The following is a 25,662-nucleotide window of genomic DNA, read 5'->3' as shown; positions in this document are numbered from 1 at the left end:
TTAGTGTTTACCACAAACCCAACGAAATCGGTGATCGGTCTGCAGGTCAGTCAGTTCTTCAACACTTCTCCAGCTACACTGGCACGCGTATGCCCGTGTTCCTTCCTTCTTTACCAACTTCGTTTTCAATTTGTGAAATTCTGGCATGTTGTTCCTATTAGTAGAATAAAAAGTTTTTTTTTTTAAATTACAGTGGCTTTGTTTAGAGCTTAATAATGCAAAGAAAAGGTTCTAATTGATTTATTTTCTTATTTTTATAATATCTGAACTAAATAACCTCGGTCCCTTCACACCAACAACAGAAGATATGCTTCAGTGTTCTCTTTTGGATATTATTTATTTGATACTCAGATCCTCTAGGCCTGTTTATTAAGGCTGTAGTGGAACGAAACAACTTAAAGAGCTGATGAATTACTGACCTGTCCTATCAGAGGTGACGTGACTGAGAACAGAGTGGGAAGGGCCTGGGTCACCTCCCACTTCAGGCACCCACTATGTCACAAAGGCCGACAGCAAGGGAAGCGGAAAGTGCATCAGAGGCACAGAGGCAAAGGCTTCTGAAGAAATAGCTATGAATGATTTCATTAATAGAAGAAAGTGCCTGCAATTTCTATATGTTGAACTCAGATTGTATCTTTCATTTGTTTCAATGATTTGCTTATTTACTTAAAATATCAGCAACAAAGTAAGTACTTATCCTGAAATAAAGGTTAATATTAAAATAATTAAATCAATAAGCAAGACTATCAAGCTGATAATCATTGGATTTAATGCTATTTTTAAAAAAGGACTATAGAAGTTATGGTAAGTTTCATTAATAGAGAAAATGATAATTTTTTATGACATGTTTTTATGATATGTTATATTATGTTTTTATGATAATTCATGTACTGATTTTATGTAAACTGTGGCAAAGAATACTGGACAAACTAAAAATGAGATGAAGAGATACAGCACTAGCCATCCTTGGGGCTCTCACTGCATAGAAGGAAGGCCCGAAGTGCCCTCTGGTGGTCAATGGGCACCATGTTCAGCACTGTACTGGACAAAATTCAGGCACAATTTAGGTTAGAACCTAAAAAAACCTGATTTTCCAGGCTAACTGATTTTAGAGGACTGAGAATCTAATCAGCTAAGTGGCTAAGCTAAGATTTGGTGAACTTTTCTTAGAAATTATTCTATTATTTTCCATGAAGGAAAATATATGCTTTAACAGAAAAATAAAAGCATTTTATTTAGCTATAGAGGCAGGGGAGTCAATAAGTATAGCTTATGTTCCTTTAGAAAGTTCTATATCTTGTTGAAGCTAGGATACATTTATTCTTTGCATGTATAAAGTAGGGGCAATACAACAACACCTGTGTAGCATTTCCCGATATGACAGATGTGTAGACTGGCACTACTGAAAGTAGATGGCTCCCTAGGTTTCACGGCACATTCGACCTCACTCTGCAAGCCCTTGTCCTTGGTCACCAGCAGTGGTGGTCTTCTGCCCAGTCCTGGTTTCCTTGGTGCCTAGCCCTCCGCCTGCCTTGCTTTTTATCTACCCTCCACTACCTTAGTTTCAGCAGATCGCACTGTCTTATTCTCAAAAGCAGGCCAGGAGATGTGAAAGTCCTTCTTTTCTAGTGAGTCCTCCCTGAATACATCAAGGCAGAGGCGGTGGTCCTCCTCTTCATAGCCCCGAGTTCTCTGGACACAAACACCTGTCCCTGTCCAAGTCTGCCCTCCCCTGATGATATATATAGTGGTATGGGGGTGGAACCCAGGGGCTTTTCTACCTCCGGCCTATACTCCCAGACCTATTTTTTATACTTTAATTGGAAACAGGGTCTCACTAAGTTGCTGAGAGCCTCACTAAGTAGCTGAGGCTGGCTTCGAACCTGTGTGATCCTCCTGTCTCAGCCTCCCAAGCGCTGGGATTACAAGCGTGCGCCACCACACCTGGCCTCCCCTGAAAATATAAACCTCAGAGCGTCTCCTTCTTAACAAGACGATCCTAACTCTGTATTTGCTGGCAGTTTCCCAAGTTGCTCTCCTGGCTAATACCATCCAGTCTCAGGGCTCTTCACACCAACTCCTCCCTGAGCTTCAGAGACAGCTTCAACAGCTCCCACAAACAAACATCTGCCTTCCTCCTTTCAATTTGTTCTTCAATTCCCCCCATCAATGGACAGTGCTGCCATAGTCCATCTGTGTAAACTGAGACAGAAGCCTGGGACTCAGCCTAAATTATACTTCTCTCATGTTCTCAGCCAGGTCTACTTCTAAAATACCTTTCAAATACATCACATCTTCTCTCTGCTAATTTAGATCCATTTCCCACCGGATTACCACAGTATCCCTTCATTAAGCCCTACAATTCTCATCTGGCCTCATTCCCAGATAGTAGCCAGTGATCTCTGAACAATTCAAATCTATTCAGCTATTACCCATGATGTCTCCCTCTTAGGACTGCACATTACTTGATATCAGAAGCTGGGTCTTCTTTATTTTAAGAGCCCAGTTTCTAAAAGTGCCACGATGAGATGATTCATATTGCTTGTTGGATAAAGAAATGTTACTAAGCTATACAAACAACATATTTTTGCTTTATATCCTGGCTGAGATAGCCTCGTATTTTAGAAGTTCTATTCTCTACTGATTTAAATAAGCTTATTTTTAATAGTGTAATAAACTGAGTAGTCACTGCTTCATCTAAATGTGTATAGTTTTTAAAATCAGGCTGCTAAAAATCCAGAGTAAACTTTTTTTTTTTTTTTTTTTTTTTTTTTTGCAGTACTGGGGATTGAACCTAGGGGCATTCTACCTCTGAGCTACACCCTGAGCCCTATTTTTTATTCTTTATTTTGAAACAGGGTCTCACTGAGTTGCAGAGGGCTTCACTAAGTAGCTGAGGCTGCCCTCAAACCGCGATCCTCCTGTCTCAGCCTCCCAAATGCTGGCATTACAAGTGTGTGCCACCACGCCCGGCTATTCTTTATTTTGAAACAGGGTTCCACTATGTTTTGGAGGGCCTAAGTAACCGAAGCTGGCCAAAACCTGTGAGCCTCCTATCTCAGCCTCCCTGGGGTTTCAAGTGTGCACCACCACACCTGGCTTCGGCCTGAACACTGCAAGTTTCTCAAATACCAACTAAGTCACCCATAGGCTTATTGTGCTTGCCATCATTTTGATGTTATGTGCATTTTATTGTCCTATGCAAGTTCTGTGCAAATTCATGGTCCATCTTGGTTAACATATGGGGATTATTGACCACTTGGTAGATTAGCCAGAAGATAGTAAATAGTAGAGGGTTTAGAGAAGTCAAGAAAAGGCAAAATGAAACTGAAATTAAAAGGTAACTTTTCCACCGGGCATGGTGACACATGCTTGTAATCCCAATACTTGGGAGGCTGAGACAAGAGGATCGCAGGTTCACAGTCAGCCTCAGCTACTTAGTGAGGCCCTCTACAACTCAGTGAGATCCTGTTTCAAAATAAAGAATAAAAAATAGGGCTGGGGGTATAACTCCAAGGTAGAATAACCCTAGGTTCAATTCTCAGTACCACTACCAAAAAAAAAAAAAAAAAAAAAAAGAAAAAGAAGCTGGGTGTGGTGACACAAGCTTGTAATCCCAGCATTTGGGAGGCTGAAAGAGGAGGACTGCAGGTTCAAGAACAGCTTCAGCTACTTAGTGAGGCCTCCACAATTTAGTGAGGCCCTGTTTCAAAACAAATCATAAAAATAGGGCTAGGGATTTAGCTTGGAGGTAGAATACCCCTGGGTTTAATCCCCAGTAACACATACAAAGAAAAAAAGAAAGAAAGAAAGAAAAAAAGCAAGCAAGCAAGCAAGCTAACTTTTCCAACTATGGGGGTAAAAAGAGAGCTAACTCATAAAATGGGTGGGTGGGGGTTGGACCTGGGATTTTGGGACTGTGATAGGCTTAATTTGGGTTGGAAACTGTGAAACCTCTCAAATTGTAATTTTCTCATATATTTCAATTACGTGTGTATGTGTGAGTGCTTTCCTAAGATGTTAAGAGTGGTTCTTGATGTGGAAGATTTAAAACAATCAGTACATTAGGGTAGACTCCAGCAAATTTACTCGAGGGTGACTGCCAGAAGAGGTGGAGAAGGTCTTTCATCATTTTCTTTCTTTGGTACTGGGGATTAAGGCTTGGGGTAGTCCACCTCCAAGCTACGCCCATAGCCCTTTTTATTTCTAATTTTAAAACAGGGGCCTAGCTGGGTGTAGAGGCGCATGCTTGTGATCCCAGCATTCAGGAGGCGGAGACAGGAGTATTGCAGTTCGCAGACAGCTCAGCTACTTAGTGAAGCTCTCCACAACACAGACCCTGTTTCAAAATAAAGAATAAAAAATAGGGCAAGGGGTGTAGCTCAGAGGTAGAATGCCCCTGGGTTCCATCCTAGACCCGCAAAAAATAAAATAAAATAAAACAGGGGCTCACTAAGTTGCTGAGGCTGGCCTTGACCCTGTGATCCTCCTGTTTCAGCCTCCCAAGCACTGGGCTTATAGGTGCATGCCACTGCTCCTGGCTTATTTTTTTTTCTTTCCCCTCCCTCTCTCCCTTTTCCCCTCCTTTCTTCCTCCCAACTCCTGCCTTTTGTGTGTGTGTGTGTGTGTGTGTGTGTGTGATGGGACTGAATCCAGGGATGTTATACCTCTGAGCTATACCCCCAGCTCTATTTTTTTTGGGGGGGGGGTGATACTGGGGTTCCTGGAAGCCCTTCTACCTCCGGGCTACACTTCCAGACTTATTTTTTAAATTTGGAAACAGGGTCTCTTAAGCCAGCATGGCTGGCTTAGAACCTGCACAATCCTCCTGTCTCTGCCTCCCAAGTGCGGGGATTACAAGCGTTCACCACCACGCCCGGCCCCAGCCCTATTTTTAATTCTTTATTTAGAAAAAGGGTTTCACTAAGTTACAAAGGGCCTCACTAAGTTGAAGAGGCTGGCCACAAACTTGTTATCCTGTCTCTGCCTCCCAAGAACTGGGATTATGCCTGATCTTTCTTCCTTCTTTCTTTTTTATTTACTTTTTGGTGGTATTGGGGACTGAACCCAGGGACTCATGTCAATGTTAAGTAATACTCTACCACTGGGGTACATCCTCAGCCCTCTCAACTTTTATTTTATACTATCCAAAGGTTCTAATAAATATTTTGATCATTTGTATCTAAAACCAGTCTTTGTTTAGGAAAGATCTGGGGCACCAAAAATGCATTATACATGTACTTTGTTAGTTTTTTAGAACATTTTTTGTGGTACTGGAGATTGAACCCAGGGGCATTCTACCTCTGAGCTACATCACCAGCCCTATTTACTTTTTATTGCGGAACCGGGTCTCACTAAGTTTCAGAGGGTCTCACTAAAAGGCGAACTGCAAACCTGTGATCCTCCTGTCTTGGCCTCCCAAGTACTGAGATTACAAGAATGCACAATTTTAACTCAATTTTTATTTGAACATGTGAATATATAATTCAAATACATTTTATAACTACCTTAACAATATTAAATATTCTGTAAGTGTGCAGGAATGTTCAAGTTATAAAAATATGAGTAAACTGGGCATGGTGGCACATGCTTGTAATCCCAGTACTTGGGAAGCTGAGGCAGGAGGATGGCAGGTTCATGGCCAGTTTTAGTGGCTTAGTGAGGCCCTCTGCAACTTGGCGAGATCCTGTTTCTACATAAAGAAGAAAAAATAGGGCTGAGGTGTAGCTTGGAGGTAGAATGCTCCTTGGGTGCCATACAGGTATGAATTGCTGAGGACACAAGGGAAAGAAAGTGTTGATTTCCGAGTGGACAGTGGTGAGAGAATCAGGGAAGGCTGGAGAGCTGCACCCTGAGGGCAGGCTGGGTTTGGCAGGTCAAATGGTGGGCAGGGACCCCAGGAGGGGGAGCTTGCATGCCAGAGGCATGAGGGCACGGAGGACTGTGACTAACTGAAATCCTGCAAGGCCGAGTGCATATTGTGGGAGGACAACGCTGGCCCAGGCTGGATTATGAGGGTCCTGAATGCCTCGCTCTATGAGAGATGGTGCTGGGCAGCACAATGGCACGCTCAGGGCCATGCTGTAATTCTGAGCAGGGAAGGACAGCTGGAAAGGAAAGTGTGCAGGTACAAAAGTCAGTGAAGAGGCTATTTCTGCACTCTCACTTAGAAGTAACACGTTCTTAGGCTGACAGCAGACAGATGGAAAGGAAGAGACAGAAGAGACAAGCACTGAAGAGGTGGAGGCCACACTCTCCACGTTCACCAGACTAAATGAAAATGCCAAGTACATTTTCTTCAGAGTCAAGTTCCTTTGTTCCATACCTAAAAAACAGATAATCACACGAGTTGTCCCATAAATAGTCATCGTAGCTCACTACCTGGAAATCACAGGCGACACAACGCAGGCGGTCACACGCTCTATCAGAGAAAAGGAAATGTATGTTAGTGATTACTGGTATGTTTAAATACGAAAATATAAAAATTTATTCATAGGACACATCACATATTACAGATTACTGAAAAACAAGAGAAAATACAAATTAATCTGATGACAGATGTTAAGGACTATTTACATATCTAAACTTTCATATTAATATTGTATACACACCTATTTTACTAACATTTTCCACCTTGATACATACATGCATACATAAAATGCACAGACATAAGAAAGTGGACTTACAGGTCTTTTAATTAGATAGTTTTCAATTTGTGTCCAAGGCTTAGACACAATTTATTTTCTTACTGAGATTTCCAGGTTTCCTCTATCAAACAATGTACAATACATGAATCTGTTTCTCCTATAAACTACTTCAAGGCTGGGACTTATCTGTTTGTTTCTTTTCCCCTACTATGTGGCAAATATGTATTTATTTACCCACTTAAAAATACTAAGAACCTATTATGTGCTAGTGAGATTCTGTTTTTGTAAAGCATGGATTCTAGTAGGAGATGAAATATAAAGCACTCAGGATAACTACATTAAGTCATATGTCAGAATGTAAAAAGTGCTCTGAGCCAGGTACAGCACTGCATGCCTGTAATCCCAGTACTTGGGAGGCTGAGACAGGAGGACTGCAGGTTCAAGGACAGCCTCAGTAACTTCATGTACTCTCAGCAACCTAGCAAGACCCTGTTTAAAAAATAATAATAATAATGAAGATGGCTGGGGCTGTAACTTGGAGGTAGAAGCTTCTGTGTTTAATTACCAGTACCCCCCGCCCCCCCAAAAAAGTGCTTTGAATGAAATAATAAGTAGAGTTGGATAAAGAAAAACTAGGAGTACTGGGAGAGGATGTTTAAAATAGATGGTTGCACACTGGACTGGTTTCTTTAAACTGGGGTGAAGAGACTATGTTTAAGAGGAGGTGAGGAGCACGCTGGACACTGATGTAAGAGAGGAGGTGAGGAGCACGCTGTACACTGGTGGAGAAGATGCAGTGGGAGAGAAATTCTGATGGTTTTGGAGAAAGAGGGCAGAACTGCTAGGAAAATACCTAACATATAACACGTACTCAATGGATATCTGAAAATTGAAGTGATAAGCAATTCTGAAAACACAACGGTGTGTGTGGTATAGGGGATCGAACTCATGGGAGTTCTAACTCCAAGCCACACTCCCAGTCCTTTATTTTTTATTTTTGAAACAGGGTCTCCCTAGATTGCTGAGGCTGGCCTCAAACCTGCAATCCTCCTGTTTCATCCTCTCAAGTGCTAGGGTTACAGGCATGTGCCACAACGCCTGGCTGAAAACAATCATGTATATACTGTATGGTAACTTCAGGAACAAAACGACAAAGTTAAAACAGAATTGTAAAGTGCTATGAAAACAATTTAATTCATATCCTAATTGATTTACTTTACAGAAAGAAACCTCAATTGTTTGAAATGTTTAAAGGTCAGAATACACAGACACATTTGATCATAAAAATTAAAAAGAAATAAGAGTTTCTAAGATATATATAGGTGTATCTTATATATATGTACAAATAAAAGCCAGGTGCGGTGACGCACGCCCACAATCTCAGTACTTGGAAGGCCGAGACAAGGTGGATCCCAGGTTTGAGACCAGCCTCAGCAACTTAGTGAGACCCTAAATAAAAATAAATAGGGGTGAGGGGTGCAGCTCAGAGGTAGAATGGCCCTGGGTTTGATCTCCATCAAAAAGGGATATTTAAGCCAAGCGTGGTGGCGCACACTTGTAATCCCGGCATTTGGGAGGCTGAGACGGGAGGATTGCAGTTTGCGGACAGTCTCAGCTAGTACTTAGTGAGGCCCTTTGCAATTCAGTGAGACCCTGTTTCAAAATAAAGAATAAAAAAAAAAAAATTAGGGGTGGGGGTGTAGCTAGAGGTAGCGTGTTTCTGGGTTCCATTCCTAGCACCGGAAAAAAAAAAAAGGGATATTTATATATCTCACAGAATTATGAGGACCTAATGAGTTAATATTGGTAAAGTACTTATAACAGTACCTATTATGTTAATAAACACACAAACATAGTGTTTATTAAAAAGTTAAAATATTACATAAAGAATTAAACTTTAAAGCAACTATTATATATATATATTAATTAAGTAAATTAGAACTAACACTCATTAATTTTTAATGGGTATGTGAGTTGCTATAACATTTTGGGAAAATACTTTGTGTTTTTGTGGTACTAGAGATTAAACTCAGGGGTATTCTACCTCAGAGCTTCACCTCCAGTTCTTTTATGTTGCTTGGAGTCTTGCTACACTGCTGAGGCTGTCCTAGAACCTGTGATCCTCCTGTCTCAGTCTCCCAATCCTGGGATTAAAGGCATGCGCCACCACTTGGAATTTTTTTTTTTTTTTTTTTTTTTTTTGGTGGTACTGGGGTTCCTGGAAGCCCTTCTACCTCGGGGCTACACTCCCAGACCTATTTTTACATTTTCATTTTGGAAACAGGGTCTCCTAAGCCAGCGCGCGGCTGGCTTCGAACCTGCGCGATACTCCTGTCTCCGCCTCCCAAGCGCGGGGATTACAAGCGTGCGCCACCACGCCTGGCCACTTGGAATTATTTTAAAAATTAAATTTTATCTAGTTATTGTGCTAGTGATCCTATTTTGGGAAACTTATTACATATAAATAAAAGCAACAATATATAAGCATCCATCACCTATGAATTGTTTTTTGCAGTATTGTTGAAGTGGATTGAAATAAGAGGATACCAACCAAATATTGATCAGAAAGAGCAAAGACTGAATAATGTGCAGTGTGTACACTGTGGTACACGGGACAGTCGGAAAGAGGAGTAGACTTATCTACTGACCTGGAGGGCTATCCAAAGCAAGACGCACAATAACATATACAACGGCAATGATCCTACTTTTGAATAAAACAAGTAAAAACCTGTGTAGGTGTATCAGTTACTAAGGACATGGGTAAAATGCAGAAAGTCATATACTATGCAGCTGACACTGGCTGCCTCAGGAGCACTGGGACAAAAGGGAGGGAGAAGGGAGATTATTAGGGTTTCCTTTATACATTTATTTATTTACTTATTGGTGTTACTGGGGGTGGAACCCAGAGATTTTCTACCTCATGGCTATACTCCCAGACCTATTTTCTATTTTATTTGGAAACAGGGTCTCAGTAAGTTGCTGAAAGCCTCACTAAGTAGCTGAGGCTGGCTTAGAACCTGTGCGATCCTCCTGTCTCAGCCTCCCAAGTGCGGGGATTACAAGCGTGCGCCACCACGCCCAGCTTATACATTTATTTTTGTGGTACTAGAGATCAAGCCCAGGGGTATTCTACTGCTGAGTTGCATCACAACCCTTTTTATTTCTTATTTTAAATCAGGATCCTGTTAAGTTGACAAGGCTAGCCTCAAACTTGTGATCCTCCTGTCTCTGTCTCCTGAGTTGCCAGGATTACAAGTATGCACTACCATGCCTGGCTTGTTTTTATATTTTTCAGTAAGCATGTAATACTTCTATAAAAACAACAAAACAAAATAAAACAAATCCATCATTAGATTTTTTTCACTAATTTCTCTCCAAAATTAATATTGTAACTTTAAAATGGCAAATGGTTTTTGGCCTAAAAGTTTTTTGAGAATGAGTATTTAATATTTCTAAAAATATTATTCATCATAACAATAACCAAACATTAAAAATCTACACAAGTTTCATAAGCGATTCCATATTTTCTTTCAAACTGTTAGCAATTTGTAAAGTTGTATTTGTACATATGGAACGCCAACCCAATTACAATGGTACACATTTGAACTCAGATTTTTAATGTACAAGTCAGGAAATGCTAAATGATGGTTCCCAAAGCTACCATAACTTGCTTCCTTATGCATATGTAGTTTATTACATGATTGTACAAAGTGTTAACTTTAATGCCTTAATACATATGTGTAATCTGGATGTATTATTGCTGTTGTGGGAACTATTATTTAGCATTTTCTGACATTTTATATGTGTGAAATCTCAACCACAATGTTAATTACAACTTTTTAATTTCAAATTTAGTACTTCATTCAAATTCATCTCTTCAAATCTATTCACACTACCACATTTCCCTACAAACACTGTCCTGTGAGAAAAATAAACTTGCAGCTAAGAAATCATTCCACTGCTACTACTGCCTCTTATTAGATTGGAATTAGTACTAGTCTATGAAATAATTCAGTCTTGTAAGTAATTTGAAAAGTAATTAGTAGAGTAGAATTTGACTGGCTTGAAATTTGGTGTAGGTTTTACCTATACCACTTCTCACTTTTGGGGGTGGGGGTGGTACTGGGGAGTGAACCTAGTGGCATTCTGCCTCTGAGCTATAACCCCAGTCCTATTTTTAAATTTTTGAAACAAGGTCTCACTAAGTTGTAAGTTGCTGAAGCTGGCCACAAATCTGTAGTTCTCCTGTCTCAGGCTCTCAAGTACTAGGATAACAGGTGTGAACCACCACACCCAGCTCTATACCACTTCTTGATGCCACCACACTTCCAACTATTATTCTTTCTCCTTTCCACAAACTGGGCAAAAGACTCAAGTTTTTATACTCTAAAATGTTCAGCATTACTCCCAAACCAGAGCTTTATCCAGAAATCAAATAAATAAAAACAAAAAGAAAGTTCTGGACATATAAATTAGTACTTATTTTCAGAGATTAATTTCTCTTCCATAACTATATACAGATGCTCTGTATTTTACAATGAAGTTATATCCTCATAAACCCAACCTAAGTTAACACACCTAACCTACCTACCATCAGCGCGTAGCAACTCATTGTACTACAGAGTGCTGGTCATTACCCTTGTGGGAGAGGGACTGACTGGAAGCCGGAGCTGTGGCTCAGAGCTACCACCGCCCAGCACTCAGAGTGTCACACCACATATTGGTAGCTGGGGAAAAGATCAAAATAAAAAAGGGAAGTACAATTTAAACTGAATGAATATAACTTTTGCACCATACAGTTGAAAAATCCTAAGCTGAACCATCTAAAATTGGGAGCCATCTATAAATAAAACAGATCTATGAAGTTGATGCTAGTAAGAGATAAACTGCTACATTCTCTTTCTGCAGTGCGGAGAGAATACACAAAAGTGTCAACAATAGGTGTGTCCTTTTGTTCAGCTAATAAATAGAACTGGCTGCTTTAAAGATGCTTATAGTGGGAAGGTGGGAATACTCAAAATCCAGCTTAACAGAGTGTTCTGCCCAGACTCGGGGTGTCAGGTAACTCCTCTCAGATCTATGTAGTGGGACTGGGGCATCCTGATGTTTGGACAGTTTAAAAACAACAGCAGCTGCAGTAGCAAAAGCAGTTATGATTGTTCCCTCCTATAACATCACACGCTGCAAATACATCATTCCTAGGACCTAGCAGGTGTTTGATAAATCTTAATACCAGTACCTCAATATCCTCATTATAAAATAAATTTTTATGAAATGTTTATATCATTTATAAAATAAAGTTAGAATATCCTCATTTATAAAATAAAGTTAAAAAGTTTTGCTGTATGTGCAGCTTGGGACTTTTTGTGGAGCAGATGAACCAACCTTTCTATATATAAACAATGCTCTAACCGGGTGTGGTAGTGCACACCTGTAATCCCAGTGTGTGGAAGGCTGAGACAGGAGGATTGCAGGTTTGACGATAGCCTGAGCAAGCAGTGAGACTCTTTTAAAAATAAAACATAAAATAGAGCTGAGGGTATAGCTCAGAGTATAATTCCCCTGGATTCAATCCCCAGTAACTACCTCTGTCCCTCCCTCCCCCCACACTAGACAGAATAAAGAACTTCACACACAGAATGTTTATGCATATAAATATGTCATTATATTTTTGGGGGGGGGTACTGGAAATTGAACCCAGAGGCATTCTACCTCTACCAACCCACTTTATTTTTTTATTTTGAAACAGTCATCAGTCTTGCTGAGGCTGGCCTTGAATCTGCAATCCTCCTACATCAGCTTCCCAACTACTGAAATTACAGGTGTGTGCCATTACTTGTGGCTATGTGTTTATTTCTGTAGAGTCTACGTCATGAAAGGGGCTGTTGGTTACTGTTATCTTTGTGATAGGTGAGGAGATCTGTGAATACACAAACACACACACACTACATATATCCTTAATGAAACATTTACTCTCTGGATGTAAACCATGATGTACTGTCTTTCTTTAAGATCCTATTTAAAAATCAGAAGACATCTATAAGTAAACACCGATATATATACTTCCTGAGATAAAATGGAATAGTGGTAGAATATAGGATTCTTGTTCCTGAATCCTGAACTATGAGAAACATAATAAAAAAGCAGAATATTAGAAGAAAAAGACTTACTTACAAATCAGTGTATTTGTAGTAGCTGGCTGTCTTTTAAATCACAGGCATAATTATCATACTTTATATTATTTCATCCTCACAGTGTCTCCATGAAGTACAATTAGTTTTTACAGGTGAGGAAACTGGGGTTTGAGAACATGTCATCCCTTCTCAAGGCTTGGCAAATTTGTCAGTAGCAGAGTGACCCAGGTTCTGTCCTTGCAGCCATTCCTTTTTTTTTTTTTTTTTGTACTGGGGATTGAACTCAGGGGCATTTTACCTCTGAGCTATACCTCTAGCCCTATTTTATTTTTTACTTTGAATAGGGTCTCACTAAATTGCTAAGGCTGGCCTTGAACCTTAAATCTCCCTGTCTCAGCTCCCAAGTACTGGGATAACACACATGCACCACATACTGCTGGATATTTCCTTTTCATTCCCCAGTTTAACCCCCTCTTTCTTCTTTCTCTTTTCTCCTCTTTTCTTCTTCCTCCTCTCTCAGGGCTAAGGATTGAACCCAGGGCCTTGGGCATTAGGCAAGCACTTTTACCACTGAGCTACGCTGTCAGGTTTCATTTGCTTTAGTGGCCAGTGTTTTGCCTTTTTGGGCTAAACTAATACAAGGCTTAAGGTGGCCATTCAATACATTTGAAAATAGAAAAGAAAAAGCTCCGATAGGATGAGAAAATGAATCTGCAGTAAGTGAATTAAAGCAGATGAGATGGCAGGGGAGGTGCATTAGAGAGGAATGTCACTCCAGACAGGGAGTCAATGTAAAGATATTCAGGCAGATACACCTAAGTGGAAGGTAGAGGATGGCTGTCTACGGAAGTAGAGTATCTGACTTAGGCTTTAATTGCAGGTGAAGGAACGACAGAGTAAAGAGGAAGGATAAGGACACCAATTTGAAAAGGCTAAGAGCAGGCTTAGAGTTAGCATGAACAAATGGCAACTCTTATTTGCCTTCTGAAGGGGGGAGCTCCTGTGCTCAAAGTAATACTTCAGGGATGGTGTCTTTTTTTTGGTTTTGTTTTGTTTTTGTGGTACTGGGAATGGAACCCAGGGGCTTTCTACTTCTGGTTATACTCCCAGACCTATTTTATATTTTATTTGGAAACGGGTTCTCACTAAGTTGCTGAGAGCCTCACTAAGTAGCTGAAGTTGGCTTTGGAACTGCACGATCCTCCTGTCTCAGCCTCCCAAGTCCTGGGATTACAAGCGTGCACCACCATGCCTGGCTAGGGATGGTATCTTGAATGTTATATGTGGGTGAAATCAGAGAGGTTGGAAGTGAATGGTAATGGAAAGCTGCTGCTGCAGTTCATGAGCTGCCTACACTGGAAGCCTGGATTAGAGGTACCCTGGCTCTGGAAATGACTGAGACAAGTCCAACTGATGTGACACAGGTAATTCAGGATGACAGCAACAAGACTGCATTTGCCTCTAAGATAGTTCTGTATATCTAGTTCTTTGTTTAGACAGGTTTCAATACACAATGACTCAACTGCGATCAATTCCTATTTCTAGCATGTACAGCAGGCTGTGCTCTAGGGGACTTAGCCTGTCTGCTCTCTGGTATGCTGCATAAGGCCTCCTCGGATGCCCAGCTTCACCTTGGTCTTTCTTTCCAGGCTTCCTAGGAATAGCACCACCACAACCCTCCACCAGTGCCCTGCAAGATTCTGCTTCTATTAAGATTACAGTTCTCCAGAAATGGGATAAATATGTAGTCTTATAACTCAGTCTTGAGAACTTTCCAAGTAAGGCAGACCTGTGGTTTCTCATGTTAACTTTATGGCCAAGATGAAGCTCCTCCCCTTGGTGCCTCGTGAAAACCAAAGTAGGACAAACCAAACCAGTGATGCGGGCACTTCAAGTGGGGCTTAGAAAAGGGTGTCAACACAGTGAACAGTACTCGCTCAACATCACAGCGGTGGCAGTCATGTCTCAAGAATAAGAAACATTTTAACAAAACATCCTGAGACAGTTAGTAAAATATACCTTATATTTTAAAATAGACTGATGCCAAGATGCTAAGAACTAAATTTTAATGACAGGGCCTCAATTTGTAAAAATCTAACAAGAAAGTACATATTTATTAGGTCCTACCTCTGTGAGGTGTTTGTTCCAATCCCATATGGAATAGTGCTTCCACCAAGGTAAACTGGACCACAACTTGACGTGTTCAACAGATGGAGAAAAATGAAATCACAACAAAAAAATACGAGAAGTTAATTTGACCTCATTGACTATGTTCTTGTAATCAAATTGTGTGTTTTCCCTAGCAAGCCAACTACTGAAAGAAGAGATACTTATTACAGGATAGCTGCTTTACTGGATATAACCTAAACATTCAGAAACACTCAAAGAGTTAAAACGAGTCACAGAAAAACGAGTTTGCCAAATAATGTAAGGAACAAAGTAAATACTAAAGAATATAACAGACCATTAATTTTGAGAAACTGTTCACACTTTTTTTTAACATGGCAGAAAATTATTTACAATAGCAATAATCTCCCATTTAATTTCCTTTACAGCAAAAGGTTGCAGACCATAAGAAGACTAAAGATACTGCTGCTGGTCTTTTCCTGCAGGCCGTCGCTGTTTAAATGGTAACAAAACTGACCGGCTGAGGCTCAGGGTTTGTTCACTAGAGTGTATGGTGCACCAAAGCAATCTCTGCTTACCTTTTACGGGGGCCTTGAATGGAAGCTCTGACAGATGTGTTACCTGAAGATTTAGATTTTAACTTCTGTTAATAAAACAAAACAAAACAAAACAAAAAAAGGCCAAGAGTAACTTAAGGAATCTGTAACATGAAAACTAATATTATTTTATAACAATAATATTAAAAAAAAGACAAACATTTGGATGGCATCATTTTTAAGTATCAAATAAAAACAGTGATCAAAATCTTTTAAAGGCAACAGGGAAGTTGAACTCCCTGAGGAATTTGCAAATTACTATGGTAACTTTTAGTCTAGGAAATTGATATACTGCCATTATTAGCATGCTAAGATTTAGTCACTTTATAACTCTTCAGTTAATACCAGAGTTAAATGATTTAATAGGAAAGGCCTGCTACTTAAAATTTCATTCTGGAAAAATTCAATTGAGAAAAAAACACCCCAGACTCATTTTTAAAGGCCATGAGTGGTACTCATCTGTACTAAAAAGAACCTAAACAAACTCCTGTATAACTTCAGGAATATTAGTTTTGATCAACTGGAACTGTATCAACCAATAGATGTTCAAGGGAAATACAGAGCTACCTAGTCATAACCAGACAGTAGTTTCTACATGGTTACATAACATCATCATTAGCAAGCATTTATTAAGTGTTAACTGGCATATGGTACCAAACAACATAAACCAACCATGTACTAGGACCACCGCCAAGGAGAGGAAGTGCGATGGAGAAAGGCAATTTAAATTATGCAGAGACATGTCTTCATTTTACCTAGCGGGTGAGAAAGTTTAATGAAGGCAAAAATACTTCACTTTATTATTTCTCTTAATCTTTATTTTGATGTTAAACAGAACCAGAAAAAATTTTTGGTGCACGACAGAAAAATAGTAATGTGTGCGAGTCTCTTTTTGTCTTGGGCAGCTTGTTTCAGGTATCAGCCAGGCTCACAATAGTGGCTCCAGGTTGGCACACTGTGGTATTTGCTGGTGGTTTCTAGGCTTTCTGGTATGGGTCTGAGAGCATTTTGGAAATGCAACAGAATGGGAGACCAGAGGCCGGGTGAGGAAGAGCCATACTTTCCGGATATAACAGGGCTCCTCAGGACACTGTGGGCACAGACCACTCATTCACGGTACTACTTTTTCTCACTCAATAAATGCTTTACAGAGACATGCTCTCTCCCTTAAACGATAGAAAACTGGGTATAATAACTAAAAAGGGAAACACATGTTTATTTCTGCATGATATTTTTTGTGGTACTAGGAATTGATTCCAGGGGTACTCTACCTCTGAAGTATACCCCCAGTTTTATTTATTTTGAAACAGAGCCTCACTAAGTTTCTGAGGCTGATTACAAGCTATCCTTCTATTTCAGCCTCCCAAGTATTAAATTATGGTGGCATGTGCCACCATACCCAACTATTTCTGCATGAATTTAAAAACTTTTATTTTAAATAGTATATCTTTTATTTTTTCCTTTTGTAGTGCTGGGTAGAGCTTTGCACATGCTAGGCATGTGCACTGCCACTGAGTAAACCCCCAGTTCCCTACATTAGTGTAACTTAAAGCAAAACTGGGGAGGTAATTATCTTCTTCTGAAATGCCATGAACTAAAGATAATGTCTTATATACAGATATATACCCTATAGTAGTTAATAATGAATTGCTCATATAATTAATGAATAACAATAGAACCATGAGGTAGGGTTTTGGGTCTATTAATTAGCATTACTAATTATCATTACTTTCCAGCACTTATGAGAATATATTTATTCTGTTTGCAGAGTATTTACTTTTTTTTTTTTGGGTACTGAGGGTTGAACACAGGGGCATTTTACCTTCGAGCCATATCACCAGCCCTATTTTATTTTTTGTTTTGAAACAGGATCTCACTAAATTTTTGAGGGTTTTTTATGTTAAACTGCTGAGGCTGGTCTTCAATTTGTAATTTCAGCCTCCCATGGTTATAGGTTTGCACCACCATGTCCAGTTTGCAGAGTATTTAATATTAATATGCATGGGCATATTAATCAACTGGGCATTAGCTTATTAATTTACCTCAGATGAACTGAAAATATTTTAGAGCAGTTCAGACTTTAAGATCTATGACAGTCATTTGCTTTTTAGACTGGCTGACAAATTCAAGTGGCCACTATTCTTCTGTTATCTTTAATAATACCATAATCTAATGATTTCAGTCCATTGTTTTGTTTTAATCTTCTCTAATTTAAAATAAAACAAGTCTTGCATTATATTTATTTTTTAGATATACTTTTTCTTTGTGGTCTTTTTTCTTTTTTTGGTACTGGAAATTGAAGCCAAGTGCACTGTACCTCAGTTATACCTTCAGCTTTTCTATTGTTTAGCTGCTGAGGCTGGTCTAGAGCCTGTGCCCCTCCTTCACAGCGTCTCAAGTACCGGGGTATTACAGATGCGTGTCACCATGCTTCTTTTCAATTTCACAAATAAGCTGCTCACATGCCAAACTGATGGACACTATGTAAACTCTCACACATGCTGGGGAGAAAAGTATACATGGTGTAGCCACTTTGAAAAACAATTCGGCAATGGGTAGAAAAGGCAAAGATGAAGATACCTTTTGATCTAGGAATTTCTTTTCTATGTTTACATATCTTAGAAAAACTCCTGCACATGGGTAAAAGACGTGAAGATATCCGATGAAGCACTCTTTACAATAGCAAACAACTAGGCATGATTTAATGTCTGTCACCAGAGTTAAGCAGGGGACTACTGTGCACAGTTAAAATTACTGATAGTTTATATACCTTATACAAGTGTGAACAGAGAGAATGGGAAGGAAGGCAACACAGTAGCATTTGGAGGTCTCAAACTATATCTCTAATTTTTATTTCTTAAAAGAAACATGTCCAGAGAAGTAAATATAGCCAAATATTAAAATATGCTTATTTCAGGCAGCTGTTACGTTCAGTAAATAGGTGGCTGTTATATTATTTTGTGAACTTTTTATAAAGTTAAACGAATATATAAGCATTTAAGAAATTAAAATATTAAAATTTAGTCACTGGTTTATAGGCTAACACAATGGCACTGCAGCTGAGATGCTAAGCACATTCCTACACTCAAAACTGTTTGATTTTGGAGTTATAACAGTTATATATAAGTGACCAATTTATATTATCTGTGAGTTGGCTTTTTGACACTAAGAGATGTATTTATTTATTTATGTATTTATTTATTTTTTTTGGTGGTACTGGGGTTCCTGGAAACCCTTCTACCTCCGAGGCTACACTCCCAGACCTATTTTATATTTTAATTTGGAAACAGGGTCTCTTAAGCCAGCAAGGCTGGCTTCGAACCTGCGCGATCCTCCTGTCTCCACCTCCCAAGTGCGGGGATTATAAGTGTGTGCCACCACACCCGGCAACAGATGTATTTATTTATGTATTTTTCTCCTAGTACTGGAGACAAAACCCAGAGGATTTCTACCCCTGAGCTACCCTCTTCAGCCCTTTTATTTTGAAATAGGGTCTTGTTAAGTTCCTGAGGCTGGCCTTGAACCTGTGATCCTCCTCTTCAGCCTCCCAAATACTGGGATCACAGGCATGTGCCACCATACCAGGCTCCTCTACAGCTCTTTGTTGTAGTATTTTTTTTTCTTTTTTTTTGAGATGAGGTCTTTTTTGTTGTTGTTGTTGTTTTTGAGATGAGGTCTTGTTATGCTGCACAGGCCGGTCTGAGGTGATCTCCTGCCTCAACCTCTTGAGTAGCTGGAAATATAGGCTGTGCTACTACACCCAGCAATCCATAACTCTTTAAATGGCATAATTACTTTTTTTTTTTTTTTTTGCGGTACTGGGGATGGAACCCAGGGGCATTCTACCTCCGAGCTATACCCTTAGCCCTATTTTTTATTCTTTATTTTGAAACAGGGTCTCACTGAGCTGCAAAGGGCCTCACTAAGTAGCTGAGGCTGTCCACAAACTGCGATCCTCCTGTCTCAGCCTCTCAAATGCTGAGATTACAACCGTGTACCACCACGCCCGGCTGCATAATTTCTTTAAGTAATTGTATTTCACAGAATTCAAAGGAATACATACAGCTACTGGCCCTTAAGTTCCAAGACTATTCTAAATGTCTTGAAATAACGAGAGAATTATGGTACATTTAAAATTTGACTTACAAAGTTTTTTTTGTCAAAATCGGGCTCTTCAAATATTTCATTAATAAGAGTCTCAAGATCATCTTCTTTTTTAAATGTTTCTGTTGATCTGAAAAGAAAAACACAAACAAACTCCCGCCTGTATCTTAAGAGCAGGCAAAGTCAGTATCAGAAGAGATTTGCTTAAGGTTTATAATAGAGAAATATGCTCACACATTGTTTTTCTTGCTATGCATATAGTCTACACCAAGATATAGTTTGTCAGCACAAATTTACATATAAACTGTTACATACTTAAAATAAGACTTTTAAGCCTAAACATTATATTCAAGAGAAAACTGGGAATGTGGTTTTCTAAATTATAACAAGCACTTAGAGATTATAGAATATGTAGAAATGTAAGTGGAACCTGATATTATAAACAAGGAGTTTTGTTGTAAGTCAAATAACTGTATCTCTTTCCTAGAAGAGTCATATAATTAAATGACTAAAAAAAATTGCTATGTGTTAGACAGAATATCTCAACTACCTCTTTCTCTTCTGTAGGCAAAGCTGGATTTACTAACACAGTGCTCCTGTACAAATCTTCTGGTGCTACAATTCCAGACTCATTTGATTTTTTTATTTTGAAACAGGGTCTCACTAAGTTGCTGAGGGCCTTACTAAGTGGCTGAGGCTGACCTGTACCTCCATTTTTCAGGTGAAGACAAGGCGTTGTGAGATTTGGAAGCTTGTCCAAGGTCATGCAAATCACAGGAGGAAAGGCTTGAAACTGAATAAAGAGCAGGCCTAACATTGTATCAAATTAGTTTTCAACATTAGAGTTTATTATGCACAGAGTTTATTATACAGTATATTATAGAGTTTATTATACAGATGTTGTGTATCAAGTTCAATGCATCATAAAATGACTTGTCTTAGGAGACAAGTTTTTGGTTAAACTTACTAAAATAATTTTAGAAATCTATTTACTCTGAAATTTTTTTTTTTTTTTTTGTGGTACTGGGGTTCCTGGAAACCCTTCTACCTCTGGGCTACACTCCCAGACCCATTTTTATATTTTTATTTGGAAACAGGGTCTCTTACGCCAGCACGGCTGACTTTGAACCTGCAGGATCCTCCTGTCTCTGCCTCCCAAGCGCGGGGATTACAAGCGTGCGCCACCATGCCTGGCTACTCTGAAATTTTTTAACATCAGGAATGTAGTCTTTTGCTAATGTCTGGGTTATAATAATTTAGCCTGATGTAAGAAAATCCACAGACTGCTGGGTTGATCCCATCTACCCCCTGCCTTTGACGCTTTGGTCACTCTCTCTCTTTTATCCTTAATGTCTTAATGTCTTTCATTCTACACTGGCTTCCTCTCTTGCCTTGGAAGTATGCTTAAGACCTTTTTCTTCATACAAACAAAAATATAAAATACAAAACCACTTCAAAAAATCCTCTCATAAAGTGGACACCCTTTTTTTGCACACTATTAAAGAACAGTCTATATCCTTTATTTCTACTCCCTAATAAATAGATTAGATTTAGCATCAGCCGGTAACCTAAATGAGGGCTTTTCAGTCTTGGAACCATTGACATTTTGGGGCAGACACCCTTTGGAGTGTGTGTACGTGCTGTGTGCTGCTATGCACTGTAGGGTGTTTATAGCATCCCTGGCCCTTTACCCACTAGATGCCAGTAGCATGTTTTTTCCTAGCTGTGACAACCCAAAATGCCAAATGCCTCTTGGGTGGCAAAACCATCACTAGTCCAGAGCTCTTGATCTAGTTAAAGTCACTTAATTCTCTGAACCACAGATTTTTATTGAAAAAATAGTATATAGGTGACTATATAAAATTGTTTCCAAGTATATTCTCTCGGGACTCTCAATGATAGTAAAACTCTTTTCTCAAAGGTTATACTGCCCAAATCACTACAATCTGTGCTCTTTCTCAGTTCTGATCTTCACTAATCTTTCGGAGTATCTGACACTAGTATACCTAGTTCTCTATATGTCCTATACGACAGCAGGTTGCTAAGATGTCTCATAAAATTCTCTCCTTTGGTGTTAATGGCAGTGTCTGGGTTTTCCTTTCATACAGTGTTTCAAATTCTACCAACCTAATCAGTACTGCTGCAAATTCAAACTGTGCTCGTATAAGATTCCAGATTGTTACTAGATCACATAATAAAAAAGGTTAACATTCATCGAGAACTCATAATTTTAAAGGACAGTATGGTACTTTAGATGCTTTAACATTTTTTTTTTTTTTTTTTTTTTTTTTGTGTGTGGTAAACCCAAGGGCCTTCTACATTCAGGTTATACCTCCAGTCCAATTTTACTTTTTATTTGGAAGCAGCAGGGTCTCACTAAGGTGCTGAGTGTCACTACTTGGTGAGGCTGGCTTTGAACCTGTGATCCTCCTGTCTCAGCCTCCCAAGTACTTGGACTATAGGTGTGTGCCACCATGCCCAGCTTGGATGCTATTACAATCATAAAATGCCAACAATCTTTTATTGGTTCCCTCTCTTACTTTGCTTTTTGCACTCTAACCATATGATATAGTTTCTGCTGAAAAGGTATATTCAAAATAAAATGAATGTAAACACATAACCTATAGTAAAGTATGACAAGGCTATAGTAATGCATAAGGCTTAAATTTAGATCTACGGTGTCCTGGTAGAGGCAGCGATATGACTGTAGGAAAGTAACTAGTTTTTAAATTTTGATTTAGTTAGTGCAATAAGGAAAAAAATATTCACCAGAAGGAGTAATGGAGATTAAATAATATATAAAAGCACTTAGCATAGAAAGGACTAAATAAATGTTAGCTATTATTATTATACCTGTTATCTAAGAGGTCATGATATTATTTTAAATATTCTCATCTGTATCATCCTGAACCACTCTATTACTATTGCAGTTTTACTTAACCCCTTTCAATCCTTTTCTTTTTTATATTTTTACTTTTTAATCCTTTTTAAAAATAAAAACCTGATTATATATTTCTCTATTATTTTGAGTACATTTTCAAAGTACTCAAAACAACATGGCATGTTTTGAGTACAAAATGACTTGTTTTTACATTTACAATAATAGTTGTTTCTGGTATCCAGATGTACCATGGTCATTTACTGTATTATTTGCAGAACTATTTTAAGAGGTAATTTCAGTATTTTAACTCATAAAAGATACAGGTTATATTGATTTACAATTGGCAGGTAGCCTCTTGTTAATAAGTTTGCAACAAATTTATCTGTAGATTCTAAATACCCATTTTGGCTCAAGGCAAATTCTTTTTTTTTTTTTTTTTTTTGATGGTACTGGGGTTCCTGGAAGCCCTTCTACCTCCGGGCTACACTCCCAGACCTATTTTTACATTTTTATTTGGAAACAGGGTCTCCTAAGCCAGCGTGCACGGCTGGCTTCGAACCTGCGCGATCCTCCTGTCTCTGCCTCCCAAGCGCGGGGATTACAAGCGTGCGCCACCACGCCCGGCCTTTGAGCAGCATTTTAAAAAGTAACTGTAGACTTAGGAGGCTGAGACAGGAAGCTGGTCGATTCAGGGCCAGCCTCAGCAGCATAAGGAGACTCTCAGAAACCTGGCAAGACCCTGTTTCAAAACAAAAAGGGTTGGGGGTGTAATTGGGAAGTAGAATGCCCCGAGTTCAATCCCCAGTGTCATAAATAAATAATAAATGTAGAAAAAACTAAAATAACAACTTTGAATGGACCAGCTGCCAGTTGGCTAAATGTTTACCAAAATACCCCCTCACTAACTTGTGTACTATTGTCTTGTGTAGTAGAATTAATTATGTACTCATTGACAGCATATCTATAGCTACCATTCCAACCCCATGGCAGTGTTACTTTTTTATATCTTTTCTTTTTATTAGTTACTTTAGGGGATGGAGAGAATGTATCAGAGAGCTTTCCTGAGCCTATTCTGAGAAGAAGGAGCATGCAGAGGAATAGGATGCCTTGAAGCAGCCAGCCCAAAATGAAAAGGACTGCTTCTTACATGGCTCTTCTTCAAGCAAGGGTTTTTTGTGCCTGTTTTTTGCACCACTAAAATCGATCCATTATCCTTCTAGTATCCCCACCCCACCTTAATACATTAGATTTTTCAGTACTACATCAGTACTGTTGTCTTTTGTGTTAACATTTTTTATCTAGTAATGTAGTTGGAAATTATGCAAAAAGCAGCAACAGAAAGCCTAAACCTAGTACCAAATATAGTCTTTACCCAGTATATGATGTCATGTATTAAGAATTTGCCTTGCCAGGCGTGGTGGCGCACGCTTGTAATCCCCGTGCTTGGGAGGCAGAGACTGCTCAATGCACAAACTAATTTTTAGAACTTTGTTTTTTAAAGTCCTTTTAGAAACCCTTCAATGTTTTTATCTTCTGAGAGTGAATTTCTATAAACTAATGTCACCGTAAGTAAGTTTGGTGAACTGGGTGGCAATGGAGTTGCATAATACTTCTGGGAACTCACACACATAAAGGCACACCAAACAACAGATGTAGCTATAAAGTTAATAAGAATGACATTCTTGGACTGATCCAAGAATCAACTGCCTCTGGGTAATTTCACAAGCCTTTCCCAAATCTAGGCAAGAGAAAATTTCCAAAAGATTCTAGGATGAGTTACTGCTGAACCTCCCAAGTCTTTATTCTGAAGGACAATGCTTACAATGCTTAACACTGTAATAAATATATATACACACACATATTATATATGTGTGTATATATATGTATGTATATATACATGTATATATATATGTGTTTAGATTGAGAGGGAAATGAGGTGAGTGAGGTGAATGAGGGCATCCTGTTATTTAATGATTACACAGAGGGAAAAAACTGATAAATTTGAAAGTTTTTTTGGGCTCCAAACTAGAAAACTTAAAAAACATCCCTAATTTCCATATGAATGCCTGACACCTGCTGGGTCTCTTGGGACCACGGACAGTAGATAGTTAATTATTACAGATAATGTTTACAATAACTGACGTGTCCTGAATCTATTCTCATCTAATTCTAGTTTAAAAAGAATCAGAACCGATCATAACTGTTTTCCTCCTACTTAAAATAACTGGCCCAAGGAATGGCCTGGGTATTGCGGTCATCTGTCCTCCCATAGGACCTGAGAACACTTCCTCCAGACCCTCAAACCTGCTCTCGGTCAGCGCTGCCCTCTCGGGGCTAAGGAGAGGGCCCCCCCGGGCTGTACCCCTGTCTAGATTAGGACGCCCTGGGGTCTGGGTGGCAGGCGACAGGATATGGGCCAGGGCTTGCCTGGGGACGGAGTCTGGGCCGAGAAAAGAGATGCCCAAACCTCTGGGACAGCTAGTTGGGCGAGCGCTGCCCCGAGGCGCAGGGAGCGAGGGTCTGCGCCCTAGGGCGGAGCGGAGCTGGACGGCGCGGGCACGCAGTCGGGGTGGGCGGCGGAGGCGCTGCTCTGGGGCCGGGGGCAGGGCTTTGGCAGAACCGCCCACCCTCCCGCCCGTTAACCTGAGATTCTCTTTCGCCTCGGCCCGGTTCCGCTCGCTGCCGTGGGTGCCGCCGAAGCCTTGGGGCCGCTCGCCCGTGCCCAGTCTCAGTGGGTCGGGTTTGCAAAACTTGGCCTCAACTTCATCCAAGAGCTCATCCAGGTCCTTCGCCATCTTGAATCGTCACGGCGGTCCCCAGCACGCTGGGCCGCGGCGCCGCGTGGTTTCCAGGGCAACACGAGGATACGTCACGCACGCCCCGCCCCCCTGGGCCGCCCCGCGCATGCGCAGGCCCGGTGGCGGCCCGAGACCGCGGTAAGACCCGGCGCTTACCGGCTCGCGCTGGAGGACGCGGGTCGGCTAGGTGGGCCCCTCGCGGGGCTTTAGGTCAGAGCTGTCAGATCCTGTGTGTGACCTCGCGACATTTGTTGCTCTTCTTCCAGCCCCTCTGGCGTGCATTGTCCCATCCCTCTCCTGGGCACAAGCTGTAACCACAAGCCAACTCTCCCTTGTTCTCTTGTCCAGGACCCCGTTTGCGCCTCCATTGTTGTT

The 25,662-nt window shown here is 40.0% G+C and overlaps 1 protein-coding gene across 2 annotated transcripts; it reads right to left on the bottom strand.

Moving 5' to 3' along the window:
• Window positions 1-25,284, bottom strand: CFAP418 (cilia and flagella associated protein 418; the record flags this gene model as incomplete). 2 transcript variants are annotated; one of them, XM_080693740.1, is made up of 6 exons in its annotated part: window positions 1-154; window positions 6,326-6,421; window positions 14,909-14,974; window positions 15,487-15,551; window positions 19,651-19,738; window positions 25,133-25,284. In XM_080693740.1, the coding sequence occupies 6 exons, from the start codon at window positions 25,282-25,284 to the stop codon at window positions 1-3; spliced, it is 621 nt and encodes a 206-aa protein (XP_080549866.1). The 2 variants fall into 2 exon arrangements, with proteins under 2 accessions (XP_080549866.1, XP_080549867.1); XM_080693741.1 differs by lacking the exon at window positions 6,326-6,421.
• Between the last annotated feature and the right edge of the window lie 378 nt (window positions 25,285-25,662).

This window comes from Muscardinus avellanarius, assembly GCF_963383645.1.
Source record: "Muscardinus avellanarius genome assembly, chromosome: 4".
Taxonomy (NCBI): domain Eukaryota; kingdom Metazoa; phylum Chordata; class Mammalia; order Rodentia; family Gliridae; genus Muscardinus; species Muscardinus avellanarius.
This window is presented reverse-complemented; position numbering and strand designations above follow the sequence as displayed.